The 16,649-nt window shown below is 46.7% G+C and overlaps 1 protein-coding gene across 1 annotated transcript in view; it reads left to right on the plus strand.

Moving 5' to 3' along the window:
* Window positions 1-16,007, plus strand: part of LOC120057078 (UV radiation resistance-associated gene protein-like) — a 148,305-nt gene extending 132,298 nt beyond the window's left edge. Inside the window, exons 14-15 of the mRNA XM_039005474.1 lie at window positions 366-457; window positions 15,096-16,007. Coding sequence (XP_038861402.1) covers window positions 366-457; window positions 15,096-15,924 — 921 coding nt within the window. The 3' untranslated portion in view covers window positions 15,925-16,007. The remainder of the gene's footprint in view (window positions 1-365; window positions 458-15,095) is intronic.
* Window positions 16,008-16,649: the final 642 nt, after the last annotated feature.

The following is a 16,649-nucleotide window of genomic DNA, read 5'->3' on the forward strand; positions in this document are numbered from 1 at the left end:
AGGGAGAGGTTGCTCTCTGTGGTTTTACCCCATCTCTTCCAGATGTTCGGCATTCTGCCTTCTCACCGCCCACGTTTCATCTGCCTCTCCACACACCTTTCCACATTAGCACAGACGTCTGTTAGCATGGAATGATGATAACCATTATGTAAAGAATAGTCCAAAGGGAGAAGTTAGAATGCTTCAGATATGCTTTAGTCTCCCTGTATGGTTGTAATTCTCTGCCTTGTCCAGAGACATCAAAAACTAGAGAAACATGGGAATGGATGAATAAAAGCGATATGCTTGGTTATGGTACGGTTCAATATGATATGGTAAAGAATGCTCTGTTCGCTGCTAATGTATGCTTTGTTTTTCCTTCCCAGCTGAGATACCAGCATGGCCTGTCCACTCCAGACCTCCGTCAGACCCTGCCCAACCTCAAGAACTTCCTGGAGCACGGCCTTCTAGTCCGATGGTAAGTACTTGTATAAGTCCACTCTCATTCTCCCAGTGTCTTATTAGGCCACCCCACATAGCACTCTTGCTCTCACTATTTCTTACTTTACATATTTTTCACTTCAGATGGTTTCAGTTTAAAATATTGGTGAACACAGGAGTGTATGTTTCTTAGGGGTTCTTCAAAACCAGCCTAAGGAGTTCAGAGTTAAACTCCACATGCGTTTGAACTTACTGTGTTTGTGTGCAGCTATTTCATGGGGTCTGATGGACGTCAGACATTCATTCAGATCTGCCGAGCCTCAGGCCGCAGGCATTGAATGACCCCACCATAGAACCTGAGAATCAGTCCATAGGAGAGACTTTCCCAGACTACAGCCGCCAGTCCACCCATCACAGAACATTGACTTGAATGGGAATACCTGTTCTAGTAATTCTAATTCTATGACTCCAACCATCTAGACACAGCCCTATAAAAGGGGAAATGATCTTATTTGATCTGCTCTGCTCTCCCAGGGTCAGCAAAAGGGGAAAATGTGTTTTACAACCTTAATTGAATAACCTTTTGTTTTGAAAGGAAAGAGGCCATTTTAAAGCAAAGCAATTGAATCCTCCATATCCTCTTAATGGGAAGTGGAAGCCCTTAATAACCCTTTACACTCATGGGAATTATCCTATATGGATAGGGCTAAATTGAACTGTTTGTAACAGAAGAAATATGAAAAGCAGATGCATAACCATGGTAGCAATTGAAAGGGAACAGTTTGGAGATTATGGGAAAGTTATGAATCCAAAGGTGAGGACACAACAGTTCACCTGACACAAGACTGAATCCAAACATTACACTGTTGATTTAATGTGCATTTTACATTTACTGAACTTTTTGCTACATTTGTTGATAACGAAATCTGACAATACCCTGGATACATTCAGTAGCATGATAAGAATATTCCTGGGAAAATGTGGGTAGGTGAAACATAAGACAAACATTTCTTACAAGGGTTTGAGTGAGAGGACTAACTGGTGTCTCCATGTGGCCACACACCTCTACAAAGTGTCTTCAACTATAAGGAGCTGTTTTATGCTCTCCTAGTTGTGCCGTTGAGGAACTAGAGCAAGCACACTTGTAGTTGTTTTGTTTGGAACACAACCCTGCACCCTCGCCATCACACAATTGGGGCTCTATTTTAACAAACCTAACGCAATGGTAAATCTAAGGGCTCTATTTTAAAACCTCTTGAAGCTAAGGGGCAGAATTTTTATGTTTGGAAAAATAACGTTCCCATTGTAAGCTGCCTATTTCTCAGGTCCAGATGCTAGAATATGCATATAATTGACAGAGTAGGATAGAAAACACTCTAAAGTTTCCAAAACTGTCAAAATATTGTTTGTGAGTATAACAGAACTGATTTTGCAGGCGAAAACCTGAGGAAATCCAACCAGGAAGTGACTCTTATTTTGAAAAATCACTATTCCATTGCCTGCCTTTCGTCCATTTAAAGGGATATCAACCAGATTCCTTTTCCTGTGGCTTCCTCAGGGTGTGAACAGTCTTTAGACATAGTTTCAAGCTTTTATTTTGAAAGATTAGCGAGATTTATCCATTAGTTGATGCGCGCGACATTTTCTTTCTCTCCAGTATTGAATAGTTTACAGTCCGGTTGAAATATTATCGATTATTGATGTTAAAAACAACCTGAGGATTGATTATTAAAAACGTTTGACATGTTTCTACGAACTTTACGGATACTATTTGTCAAGCCTTGATGACCTGCCTAAGACTGTGGAATACTGAACATAACGCGCCAAACAAATTGAGTTTTTTTATATAAAAATAATCTTTATCGAACAAAAGGAACATTTGTTGTGTAACTGGGAGTCTCGTGAGTGCAAACATCCGAAGATCATCAAAGGTAAGCGATTAATTTTATTGCTTTTCTGGCTTTCGTGACCAATCTACATGGCTGCTAGGTGTTCTTAATGTTTTCTCTAGTGATCGATAAACTCACACAAATGCTTGGATTGCTTTCGCTGTAAAGCATATTTTCAAAATCTGACACGACAGGTGGATTAACAACAAGCTAAACTGTGTTTTGCTATATTGCACTTGTGATTTCATGATTATAAATATTTTTAGCAATTTTTTTTGTATTTGGCGCTCTGCAATTCAGCGGTTGTTGGTGAAAATGATCCCGCTAAAGGGATCCGTGCGTCAAGAAGTTTTAACAAACAAACACAATGGTAAATATAATGGCTCTATTTTAACAAACCTAAAACAATGGTAAATCTAAGGGCTCTATTTTAACAAACCTAACACAATGGTAAATTTAATGGCTCTATTTTAACAAATCTAAAACAATGGTAAATCTAAGGGCTCTATTTTAACAAACCTAAAACAATGGTAAATCTAAGGGCTCTATTTTAACAAACCTAACACAATGGTAAATTTAATGGCTCTATTTTAACAAACCTAACACAATGGTAAATCTAAGGGCTCTATTTTAACAAACCTAACACAATGGTAAATTTAATGGCTCTATTTTAACAAACCTAAAACAATGGTAAATCTAAGGGCTCTATTTTAACAAACCTAACACAATGGTAAATCTAAAGGCTCTATTTTAACAAACCTAAAACAAACTTTTATACTGATAAGTTCAAACAGGTGCCATTAATACAGGTAACGAGTGGAGGACAGAGGAGCCTCTTAAAGAAGAAGTTACAGGTCTGTGAGAGCCAGAAATCTTGCTTGTTTGTAGGTGACCAAATACTTATTTTCCACCATAATTTGCAAATAAATTCATAAAAAATCCTACAATGTGATTTTCTGGATTTTTTTTTCTCCTTTTGTCTGTCATAGTTGAAGTGTACCTATGATGAAAATTACAGGCCTCTCTCATCTTTTTAAGTGGGAGAACTTGCACAATTGGTGGCTGACTAAATACTTTTTTGCCCCACTGTATATAGGGCAGCAGCCTCTAAGGTGCAGGGTTGCATAACCGGGTGGAAGCCGGACAGTGATGGCTATTTAACAGTCCGATGGCCTTGAGATGTTGTTTTTCAGTCTCTCTGCCCAGCTTTGATGTACCTGAAATTGCAAACTAACATGCTTTAATAACAGCCGAAAATACAGCCCTTACTTTTCAATCAATCCAATGTATTTATAAAGCCCTTTTTACATCAGCAGATGTCACAAAGTGCTTATACAGAAACTCAGCCTAAAAGCCCAACCAGCAAGCAACGCAGATGTAGAAGCACGGTGGCTAGGAAAAACTCCCTCGAAAGGCATGAACCTATGAACAATCCTAGAGAGGAACAAGGCTATGAGGGGTGGCCAGTCCTCTTCTGGCTGTGCCGGGTGGAGATTATAACAGTACATGGCCAAGATGTTCAAACGTTCATAGATGACCAGCAGGGTCAAATAATAATAATCACAGTGGTTGTAGAGGGTGCAACAGGTCAGCACCTCAGGAGTAAATGTCAGTTGGCTTTTCATAGCTGATCATTCAGAGTCAGCAGGTGCGGTAGAGAGAGAGAGTCGAAACAGCACGTCCGGTGAATAGGTCAGGATTCCATAGCCGCAGGCAGGTCAGTTGAAACTGGAGCAGCAGCACAACCAGGTGGACTGGGGACAGCAAGGAGTCATCAGGCCAGGTAGTCCTGAGGCATGGTCCGTGGTCAGGGAGGGAGGGCGGTAGAGAGGGAGGGAGGGGAGGGAGAGAGACCCTAGCCCCCCGACACAAACTATTGCATCATAACTACTGGAGGCTGAGACAGGAGGGGTCGGGAGCCACTGTGGCCCCGTTCAACGATACCCCCGGACAGGGCCAACCAGGCAGGATATAACCCCACCCACTTTGTCAAAGCACAGGCTCCACACCACTAGAGGGATGTCTTCAACCACCAACTTACTATCCTGAGACAAGGCTCAGGGGAGTATAGCCCACGAAGATCTCCCCCACGGCACGAACCCGAGGGGGGCGCCAACCCGGACAGAAAGTTTACGTCAGTAACGCACCCCTCCTAGGGACGGCATGGAAGAGCGCCAGTGACTCAGCCCCCGTAATAAAGTTAGAGGCAGAGAATCCCAGTGGAGAGAGGGGAACCGGCCAGGCAGAGACAGCAAGGGCGGTTTGTCGCTCCAGTGCCTTTCCGTTCACCTTCACACCCCTGGGTCAGACTACACTCAATCATAGGACCTGCTGAAAAGATGTTGTTGTTTCCGCAATTAAAATGGTCCGTTACAAATCGTAATCTGGGTCAGGTGGGCATCATTTGAAAGCTTGTTCTATTGTCATCATGACTAGCTAATTATAAAATACAATATTACAGTGTTATGCTTTCACAATGCAATTCAGGGAAACAGATAATTTTGGTGCGCATAGAAAGGAGTCATGATTGCATTCAGGTGCTTGTGCAGCAGCGAATCTTCTTCACAATAAACAAACAAAGGCTGATTGTGTTCAGAACAACCCGGGGTACAACGCCATGTCATCTAGTAACTGTACATCAAACATAGTGATCATAAACGTTGACACTGTATATTACATGAGTTTTATGATTCGGGATGTGAAGTGCACATTTTGTATGACATCAAAGTTGTATTTATTATAATCCTCAAGGTCTTATCTTTCAAAATACATTGAGTCCTCTTAATTTACAGCATTTCCCTCACTCAGATAACAAAACATTTGCAAAAGTTTCTCAATTAGAGGGAGGGATGAGGTCATCTTCTTGCCACGCGAGGTGCTGAAGTTAAGACCGGCTGTCAGTCAAAACCCATACGGAGCTGTGAAGCCCAGACCCTGAGCTCTGACCGGCTGTCAGTCAAAACCCATACGGAGCTGTGAAGCCCAGACCCTGAGCTCTGACCGGCTGTCAGTCAAAACCCATACGGAGCTGTGAAGCCCAGACCCTGAGCTCTGACCGGCTGTCAGTCAAAACCCATACGGAGCTGTGAAGCCCAGACCCTGAGCTCTGACCGGCTGTCAGTCAAAACCCATACGGAGCTGTGAAGCCCAGACCCTGAGCTCTGACCGGCTGTCAGTCAAAACCCATACGGAGCTGTGAAGCCCAGACCCTGAGCTCTGACCGGCTGTCAGTCAAAACCCATACGAAGCTGTGAAGCCCAGACCCTGAGCTCTAACCGGCTGTCACTCAAAACCCATACGGAGCTGTGAAGCCCAGACCCTGAGCTCTGACCGGCCTCTGACCGGCTGTCAGTCAAAACCCATACGGAGCTGTGAAGCCCAGACCCTGAGCTCTGACCGGCTGTCAGTCAAAACCCATACAGAGCTGTGAAGCCCAGACCCTGAGCTCTGACCGGCTGTCAGTCAAAACCCATACAGAGCTGTGAAGCCCAGACCCTGAGCTCTGACCGGCTGTCAGTCAAAACCCATACGGAGCTGTGAAGCCCAGACCCTGAGCTCTGACCAGCGGTCAGTCAAAACCCGTACGGAGCTGTGAAACCCAGACCCTGAGCTCTGACCGGCTGTCAGTCGAAACCCATACGGAGCTGTGAAGCCCAGACCCTGAGCTCTGACCGGCTGTCAGTCGAAACCGATACGGAGCTGTGAAGCCCAGACCCTGAGCTCTGGCCGGCTGTCAGTCGAAAACCCATACGGAGCTGTGAAGCCCAGACCCTGAGCTCTGACCGGCTGTCAGTCAAAACCCATACGGAGCTGTGAAGCCCAGACCCTGAGCTCTGACCGGCTGTCAGTCAAAACCCATACAGAGCTGTGAAGCCCAGACCCTGAGCTCTGACCGGCTGTCAGTCAAAACCCATACAGAGCTGTGAAGCCCAGACCCTGAGCTCTGACCGGCTGTCAGTCAAAACCCATACGGAGCTGTGAAGCCCAGACCCTGAGCTCTGACCGGCTGTCAGTCAAAACCCATACGGAGCTGTGAAGCCCAGACCCTGAGCTCTGACCGGCTGTCAGTCAAAACCCATACGGAGCTGTGAAGCCCAGACCCTGAGCTCTGACCGGCTGTCAGTCAAAACCCGTACGGAGCTGTGAAGCCCAGACCCTGAGCTCTGGCCGGCTGTCAGTCGAAAACCCATACGGAGCTGTGAAGCCCAGACCCTGAGCTCTGACCGGCCTCTGACCGGCTGTCAGTCGAAACCCATACGGAGCTGTGAAGCCCAGACCCTGAGCTCTGGCCGGCGGTCAGTCAAAACCCGTACGGAGCTGTGAAGCCCAGACCCTGAGCTCTGACCGGCTGTCAGTCGAAACCCATACGGAGCTGTGAAGCCCAGACCCTGAGCTCTGACCGGCTGTCAGTCAAAACCCATACGGAGCTGTGAAGCCCAGACCCTGAGCTCTGACCGGCTGTCAGTCAAAACCCATACAGAGCTGTGAAGCCCAGACCCTGAGCTCTGACATCATGTACATCATTTTACTGTTCACCCTAAACAAATGTAGGCGTTTACGCAACATGCACCCATGCGCACACATACACTACAGGACCAAAAGTATGTGGACACCTGCTCGTCGAACATCTCATTCCAAAATCATGGCCGTTAATATGGAGTGGGGTCCCCTTTGCTGCTGTAACAGCCTCCCCTCTTCTGGGAAGGCTTTCCACTAGATGTTGGAACATTGCTGCGGGGCCTTGCTTCCATTTACTCACAAGCATTAGTGAGGTCGGGCGATTAGGCCTGGCTCGCAGTCGGCGTTCCAATTCATCCAAAGATGTTCGATGGGGTTGAGGTCAGGGCTCTGCAGGCTGGTCAAGTTCTTCCACACCGATCTTGACAAACCATTTCTGTATGGACCTCGCTTTATGCGTGGGCCTTCCCCAAACTGTTGCCACAAAGTTGGAAGCACAGAAACAGCCCCAGAACATTATTCATCCTCCACCAAACTTTACAATTGGCACTATGCATTGGGGCAGGTAGCATTCTCCTGGCATCCGCCAAACCCATATTAGTCCGTCGGACTGCCAAATGGTGAAGCGTGCTTAATTTGCGCATGGCTTGACATTGCGCATGGTGATCTTAGCCTTGTGTGCGGGTGCTCGACCATGGAAACCCATTTCATGAAGCTCCCGACAACAAGTTCTTGTGCTGACGTTTCTTCCAGAGGCAGTTTGGAACTCGGTAGTAAGTGTTTACACTCTTCAGCGCTCGGCAGTCCCGTTCTGTGAGCTTGTGTGGCCTACCAGTTCGCGGCTGAGCCGTTGTTGCTCCTAGACATTTCCACTTCACAATAACAGCCCTTCCAGTTGTCCGGGGCAGCTCTATCATGGCAGAAATTTGACGAACTGACTTGTTGGAAAGGTGGCATCCTGTGACAGTGCCACCTTGAAAGTCACTGAGCTCTTCAGTAAGGCCATTCTACTGCCAATGTTTGTCTATGGAGAATGCATGGCTGTGTACTCAATTTTATGCACCTGTCAGCAACGGGTGTGACTGAAAAAGCCGCATCTACTAATTTGAAGGGTTATCCACCTACTTTTTATATATGGTGTACATGGTTTTGTTTCCGTCTTGAGAGCCTGCCTTACACACACACACAGAACACACACACACACAGAACACACACACACACACACAGAACACACACACACACAGAACACACACACACACACACACACACACACAGAACACACACACACACACACAGTGCTAGAACATTCGTCAGGGGGCGTTGGCTGGCTGCTCACACTAAGCTCAGACTGTCTGTGTGAGAACCTTTAGTCTTAGCAGGCCATAAGTTCGGTCCTCGTCACAGGACCCAGATAGTTCTCCCCTCTAACCGACTCAGACAGTAGGTACTGGGGGACCGGAAGGTGGCCTGACTCTGGGACTCCACACTGCAGTAGTGAAACACTGAAACAGGGAGGACATGCATTAAATTCTACTCTCCTTTTGCATGGGACTTATTTTATTGACCCTCCTCACAACCGTATCACTTCCAGTTCTCCCAGCCTGAAAAAGCCTCAATTTGGATACTATTTCCAGCGGAGGGGCCAAGCGTATGAAATATGGACGCATAAAAATGCTGTGCGGCAGCTGCAGGGAGTTAACCGGTAGACTGAGAGGGAGAGAGGTTTGATATCCGTTCCCCTCTCCTCCCCTCTATACGGGGGTGGTGGTGGGGCGAGGACATGTCCAAGGGAACCGTTTCCATCCATGAACTGTAGAGATGTTTCCCCCTCTCTATATTGCTAGTTCAGCATGCACAATAAGCTGACTAGGAGAGCTCCTCTCATGTATGGGTACATGGGATTTATCCAGGGGACTTAATTGGGAAATATATGGGTGTGTTTAGGGTTTGTACTTTACGGGAGACTGTGTGTCTTCTTTAATGTTTCTACACTGATCCCTTCCTACTAAAACAGTTGCAAACAGAGTCGAGACTTCTGTCGATCTCAGTGCCACTGTAGACACAGGTGTATAGAAATGGAAGGGCTTGTGAACCTAGCCCTCTAATGTTACAGAACCAAGCATGTGGTTAAGGGAGCCAGTTACTTTAGGGTGAATGCTAAACTAAAATCGAGGGACTGAAAAGACCGTGTTAAACATTAGACATTACCAAAGGCAGTTCTACTTGCTTTGTAAATGAAACCGCCCCCCAGAGGTTTTGAAGAACCCCCCAAAACCCCTGGTGAGAGAACAGTGATAACAGATGTAAAGCTGGACCCCTCCCATCTGCCTTCAGTTATTTACTGATACAAATCAGTACCAGTACTCCTGACCATGTTATTGGTGATTTTGTCTGGACCTGCTTGGTTGTTTCTCTCTCTTACACACACACACACACACACACACACACACACACACACACACAGACAGACAGACAGACAGACAGACAGACAGACAGACAGACAGACAGACAGACAGACAGACAGACAGACAGACAGACAGACAGACAGACAGACAGACAGACAGACAGACAGACAGACAGACAGACAGACAGACAGACAGACAGACAGACAGACAGACAGACAGACAGACAGACAGACAGACAGACAGACAGACAGACAGACAGACAGACAGACAGACAGACAGACAGACAGACAGACAGACAGACAGACAGACAGACAGACAGTTTCACTACGTCAGTCAGTCAGTCCGAGTGTTTCACTACGTCAGTCAGTCAGTCCGAGTGTTTCACTACGTCAGTCAGTCAGTCCGAGTGTTTCACTACGTCAGTCAGTCAGTCCGAGTGTTTCACTACGTCAGTCAGTCAGTCCGAGTGTTTCACTACGTCAGTCCGAGTGTTTCACTACGTCAGTCAGTCCGAGTGTTTCACTACGTCAGTCAGTCAGTCCGAGTGTTTCACTACGTCAGTCCGAGTGTTTCACTACGTCAGTCAGTCAGTCCGAGTGTTTCACTACGTCAGTCCGAGTGTTTCACTACGTCAGTCAGTCAGTCCGAGTGTTTCACTACGTCAGTCCGAGTGTTTCACTACGTCAGTCAGTCCGTCCGAGTGTTTCACTACGTCTGGCTGGCTGGCTGGCGGTCGGTCGTGTGTGAGAAACAACCAAGCAGGTCCAGACAAAATCACCAATAACATGGTCAGGAGTACTGGTACTGATTTGTATCAGTAAATAACTGAACATGCATTGTGGTGAAGCTGTTAAATGTCATACATACAGCACAGTAGGTGTTTCTTTATGTGGATATTATTGTTCCAGGAAAGTGATGGGGATGGTAATTGTTGAGATAGTAATAGCAGACGCCTAATGTTGGGGAGGAACTCATGCAGTATAATGAATCAAATAAAACTAATGTGCTTGAATGAGTGTGAGCATTCCTACACAGATCGGTGCACACACACACTTGGCTGTGAGTTGCAGGGTGTGCATGTGTTTGTCTGTGTGTGCGCGCGTGTTAGCTGTACAGTGGTCCCTATGGATGAGATCACATCTGGAGGAACGCTCCTCACCACCAGGCCTCTCTATGAATCAGACACCCCAGTCCAGCACAAAACAGACCTGCTCTCCTTTGTGTCACTGAGACGCAGAGTACTGTACTAACAAGGCCAGCCGATATCATTAATAGTTGTGATATTGCATTGACTCCCGACAGCTATTACCTTGTAATGAACAGAATGTAGACAAGAAGTCACACTATCTGTTGTACTGTGAGACAGTGTGGGATACGTAGTTCTCACCTGTTTGGAATGGGTTGCTATAGCTAGGCTATGTCTTTATCTCTGTGCCATACAAAACTGCTGAGAATAAAGTAAACTACAATGTAGTCACTATTGACAACAGTGTTGGTGTTTATACTATCAACTTGTACAATATGTTGTACATGCTGTGCTATGGTGATGTGGAGACGAATGTTAAGTTCTCCATCATCAAAGGGCCAGACTTGGAGGCAGGAGATGTTCACTTAAATTCCCCTCCACCCCCTGTAGTGAGCATTACAATATTTCTGTTATAGCATTTGGTTTAGTAGTTCCTGTGGGATTTTCAGTTTCAATGATATCAAAGCCTGAATCTTATCTGACATTGTGTGTTTTGGCTCTGATCACGGGTCCTTAACAGGAATTGGATATGAAAAGAGCTATGCCTTGAAGTTGAAATGAGGCCTGTCTGAGGATAAGACAGCGGAAAATGTTTGGTTTAGTAAATTGGTTTAGTACATTCCTGGCCTACCTGGAATATCCAGGGCTGAGTCTGACACAGCAGAGAGGAAGAGAGACCCGCTTTAAAACAAACATGTTGGGGGAGAAGTGGGCATATCTGCTGCTGAACCCGCCAAGTATGAGCCTAATGGTTTAGGCAGAGGGCTCAGGTAGCTTTTATGTGGTGAAATCATTGACAAGGAAGTCCACCGGTGCTTGGAGAAATAGTAAAACTTAATGATGAGTTAAAACGTCCAGAGTGGGGCATCCCGAGTGGCGCAGTGGTCTAAGGCACTGCATCGCAGTGCTAGCTGTGCCAATAGAGGTTCTGGGTTTGAGTCCAGGCTCTGTCGCAACCGGTCACAACCGGGAGACCCATGGGGCAGCGCACAATTGGCCCGGCGTCGTCCGGGGTAGGGGAGGGTTTGGTCGGCAGGGATGGGTTTGGCCGGCAGGGATGTCCCTGTCCCATCGCTCACTAGCGACTCCTGTGGCGGGCCGGGCACAGTGCACGCTGACACGGTCGCCAGGTGTACGGTGTTTCCTCCGACACATTGGTGCAGCTGGCTTCCGGGTTAAGTGGGCATTGTGTCCACATACTTTTGGTCATGTAGTGTACTTAAGTAAAAGTACTTTAAAGTACTACTTAAGTCGTTGTTTGGGGTATCTGTACTTTACTTGACTATTTATATTTTTGACTACTTTTACTTTAACTAAAATGTACTTTTTACTCCCATACATTTCTTCTGAAACCCAAAAGTACATTTCGAATGCTCAGGCAGGATAGCAATAGTCCAATTCACGTACCTACCAATAGAACATGTTGTCATCCCTAGTGCCTGATCTGGCAGATGCACTAAACACAAATGTGTTTGTAAATTATGTCTGAGTGTTGGAGTGTGCCCTTGTCTGTTTAACTTAACATAAGGAATTTTATTTATAGCATTTACTTTAACTTTTAACTTTTACTCAAGTATGACAACTGAGTACCTTTTCCACCACTGTACAGTACATAAGGACGTATAAAACTAGATACTTTTAGACTTTTACTCAAGTAGTATTGTACTCGGTGACTTTCACTTTACTTCAGTCATTTTCTATTAAGGTATCTTTACTTTTACTCATGTATGAGGACTTTCTCCACCACTGAACCTACCATACTGTACAATACCACTAGACTGGATTTTTTTCCATTTAAACTTGGTTCAAACATAATATTAATAATAATTTAATTGTTTATAGGGACAGTGGGCTATTGTGTGAAAACAAGACTAAAGAGTGCTTCCTTCCACGGGAGAGTTGTTCTCCTGTAAGTCTGCCAATATTCCCTCCATCCCTCACCGTCCTCCCGCTCTATGGATACCAGGTTTTTCAACAGTCTTTAGGGAGTGTACTGCTGCTCTGCCATCTTCTGAGCAGAGCAATACTTCCAATACACTATGGGGATTGGGGACAGCCTAATTGGCCCGAATAAAAAGGAATGTCAGATGTGCTGCATAAGCGCATTGCAGGAAATTTGTCTGGGCTAGCCTCGATCACCTTTCCTCCCCACCCCTCATCCTCTCTACTACACTCTTGATTAAGGTGCTTAATTTGACAGATGTTTAAAGAAACCAATTTGGAGGGGAACTTAATGTAACAAACAAACGTGCTCCAAACAAAAAATTATCTTTTATCCAGGCCAGGGAAATTGTGAAATCTAAACATTCCCAGAGAAGAAGAAGTGGCCATATGTTTTACACAGTCTGGTTGTATATCATATTACTGTGTTTCTGGGACGAGGCCGAAACACATGTAGGCATCTGTGTTGGCCAGCTATCTCCTGGGTCCAAACCTAGGTTCTCCTAAAGCGGACATGGATTTCTGTGTGGTAGGGGCGCTGGGAAAGAGCCAGAGAGAAACTAGAAGGCCTGATATTAATTCAAATCAGAGATGGGATCAGTCTGAGCTCTTGCCCCGAGGACGTCATTCAGCGAATAACGGACTGAATGCAGTCATTAGCTTGTTATAAATTACGGAAAGAACGTTTGAAACTCCTGCTTAATAAATAGTCCAACCTGTCCTCTGTTTGGTAGGTGCCCAGCCTGGGCCACGGTTTGGTTTCGCTCGCTGGAATGATAATTCAGTTCTCATGGAAGGTCTTTTAAAAATAAAAAAATATATTAATATATACACTACCGGTCAAAGGTTTTAGAACACCTACTCATTCAATGGTTTTTCCTCATTTTTACAATTTTTTACATTGTAGAATAATAGTGAAGATGAAATAACACATATGGAATCATGTAGTTACCAAAAAAGTGTTAAACAAATCTAAATATATTTTATATTTGAAATTCTTCAAAATAGCCACCCTTTGCCTTGATGACAGCTTTTCACACTCTTGGCATTCTCTCAACCAGCTTCAACTGGAATGCTTTTCCAACAGTCTTGAAGGAGTTCCCACATATGCTGAGCACTTGTTGGCTGCTTTTCTCATCCCAAACCACCAACTGACGACCGCAATCAGCTTGCAGGCACGCCACAAGGAGTCAATAGAGCACAATGAGACAAGAAAATCCCGTCCGGCCAAACCTTCCCCTAACTTGGACGATGCTGGGCCAATTATGCGCCGCCCCATGGGTCTCCCGGTCTTAGACCTCCAGGCCTGGGAGGTCTGTTATTATTCCCATCTTCCAAATCATCTCAACACACACCAGAATGATTTTGTTTAAGAGTTCACAGATACAAATCACTAATGGCAAACCATTTGTCTTTGTCTTGGAGAAAACTGATCAAGAGTTTTGAACAGCATGTTGTTTCTATTTGACTCGGTTTATGGGATATATCGTCGTTAATGGCCAATGTGAAGGCAATTGCATTAGATGTTTTCTGATAGACGGTGAGTAAGTACAGCACAGGACATTCCCAGTTTTGGCTCAAAAGAAGAGCACTCATGCCAGATTACTGGCATCTACTCCTTATCTATTTGCTTTACCTTGCATGAATGTTTGACCTCATCTTATGTGTTCCTGTAAGTGCCTTATTAAATGCTGTCCATGAGCTGTAATTATCATCAGGTATGACATTGGCCATCCACTGTGTGCATGTGTGTGTACTCTATGGGTCCTCCTTTATAGAGCGGTCTGTGGACTGGGTGAAAACCGCTGTCTTGTCTCGTGTCTATGACTCCCTCATCAGGAGTGAGCCGTGCACGTGTGGGTTTTTAAACCCTGTGTGTGAACCCTGCATCAATGACCTGTGCTCTACTGTCTCCACAGGGGGCAGGGGCCACAGTCAGGACCCTCTTTACAAGCTACCATGTGTTGAGTCCTGAAGCATTACATCAAACAGTTAGGCAATGACCAGTCAGTCGTGTTTGAAACATCCCCTGGCAAAGGCCTTTATGTCCTCTGTGTGTGTCCTGCTGTCACATGCTAGACTAGACTCTATCTAACAGACAACCAGGCATCTGATACAGGGACACCACCCCATTAAGCCATTTAACTAGCCAGGATCACTTACCCAGGCTCCTCTGTTCTCTAACCAGCCACAGGTGGACCTCTGACAGCACAGGGGCCCAATTTCACCTTTGACCCCGTGAGATATGCCACCAATGACTCCTCATACCTGAATGGCTAAACAGGGTGGTGACGTTGGCCCAGCTATGGCCCCCTTTTTTAAGTTAATTTACAGTTGGGGTTAGCATGGGACGAATGGGGGTTGCAGTCTACAGATGAGATCTGCTCTGCCACGTCCGTTATCTGTTATTCCGCAAAAATGTATTGAATACTTTCTAGGAGGCATGCTGTGAGCTTCCACTCTGCAGGGCCCTGCTGTCACATGGGCTGAGCAAATGTTTTTTATGTAATAATGGGGAGTGATTTGCAGTGGGCCAGCTGTCTGGGCTCTGGATCAGGAGGGGGAGAGATGAGATCAATGCAGAACCATGTCCGATCAGAGAGGCCTGGGGGCTGGGCAGGGGAGGGGGGCCTCCCTCCCTCTCTCCATGGCCACTCGTTGAATGTGAAAGACTTATGAGCATATCCATAAACTCTTTCTTTCTCTCCCTACCTCCCTCTCTCTCCTCTCCCACAGTGACCGGCACCATGTCTCCAGCTCCATCCCGGTCCCGACAGGAGCCAAGTCTCAGCTCAGTGTCTCGGCTGCGTCCGAAGTGGGCTTCCCCACCCACACCAGCTCTCCAGATCCGGGCTCACTGAGGAAAAGGGCCAGTTCCGAGGCAGACAAGCAGAAGTACAAGGCCTCCCCTCCTCCCAGCTACGACACGACCATGGCCATGGACCAGCCCCAGAGTGCACCGCCCGACCCCAACCCCTCCCCCAAGCACTTGTCCTCCTCCCTGGACTCTAGCATTGACCTGGCCAAGACTCTGGAGGTTCAGGGACCAGCTCTGGGGGAGGGAGAAGGAGAAGTAGAAAGAGAGGTAAAGGAGGTTGTGGAGGAGCAACAGCCCTCCAGCACTACTACAGGAGGCTCAGATTCCCCCACTCCGGCTGGAAGCACCACCAGTGAGCAAGTGGAGGAGGTGGCACCCACCAGCGAGCGGCATGCAGACCATACCATGAACGGCTCAGTAGTGCCAGGCAAGGGGCTGGGGGGGCCCGCAACAGGGCTAATGTTGACCATGGCATTAAACCCAGAGATGTGCTGCTCAGTGGAGCAGGCAGAGGAGATTATGGGGACAGAGGCCACAGGCCTGGGTTTAGGGATGGGCCTTGTGGATGGGGCCAGGCTGGAGGACTACCCTTGCATCCCCGTGGAGCACGCCGTGGCCGTGGAGTGTGACGAGCAGGTTCTAGGCGAGCTGGATGCCGCCGGCTTCGAGGAGTTCTCCCGCCGCATCTATGCACTAAACGAGAACATGTCCAGCTTCCGCAGGCCACGCAAGAACTCTGAGAAGTGAGGACAGGTGGGACCTTAGGGGTGAGGACAGGAGTCACATGGCACATGAGTCAGGGACATGAACATAGTGCAGGGGGGGGGGGGGGGGGTCCTGTGTGTGTGTTGGTGTGTTTGTCCCTCTCCACAAGCAGCAATAGAAAAACAAACATAGGCGCTACATTATCTGGAATGATGACCGATTTGCACTTCTTCTCAAAAAATATTTCTATAATCCTTTAAATGAAATAAAGCGAATGTTTGTGGTTGAAACGCTTTCCGGGCCTTCTTCTTTCAGGGTGCATGGCAGTGTTGTGAGATAGAGAGTGTGTGTGTGGTAACTACTCACATAAAATGCATGCTTCCTTGAAGTAAGCAGTGATCTAACATGAGTGGGTTCATGAAAGCTATAGTGGAGTCCCTACTTGTACCTGTCCAGTCCTGCTAAATCAGTAATGACTTAAAGGGAATGAGGAAGGAAAGGTTCATGCCTTCAGCATGGCTGACAGGGGAAATTAGTTACAGCAAAGACCTATCCCATCTCTGACCTCTGTCACCTATTAAGAAACCGACCAGTCGGCCAGGGCAGCTTAGACCGTTGGCCCAATCAGATACTCCATAACTGTTACACCTTGCACCTCCAGGTCCATCAACCCCACCAGCCATTGGACAGGGCTGCCCTGTCTCTGTCTCCAGGGGCCATCACTGTTCTGTTCTGGTTGAGTACGAGAAAAGAAAAGAGAGGAGCGA

This window comes from Salvelinus namaycush, chromosome 12 (genome assembly GCF_016432855.1).
Source record: "Salvelinus namaycush isolate Seneca chromosome 12, SaNama_1.0, whole genome shotgun sequence".
Taxonomy (NCBI): domain Eukaryota; kingdom Metazoa; phylum Chordata; class Actinopteri; order Salmoniformes; family Salmonidae; genus Salvelinus; species Salvelinus namaycush.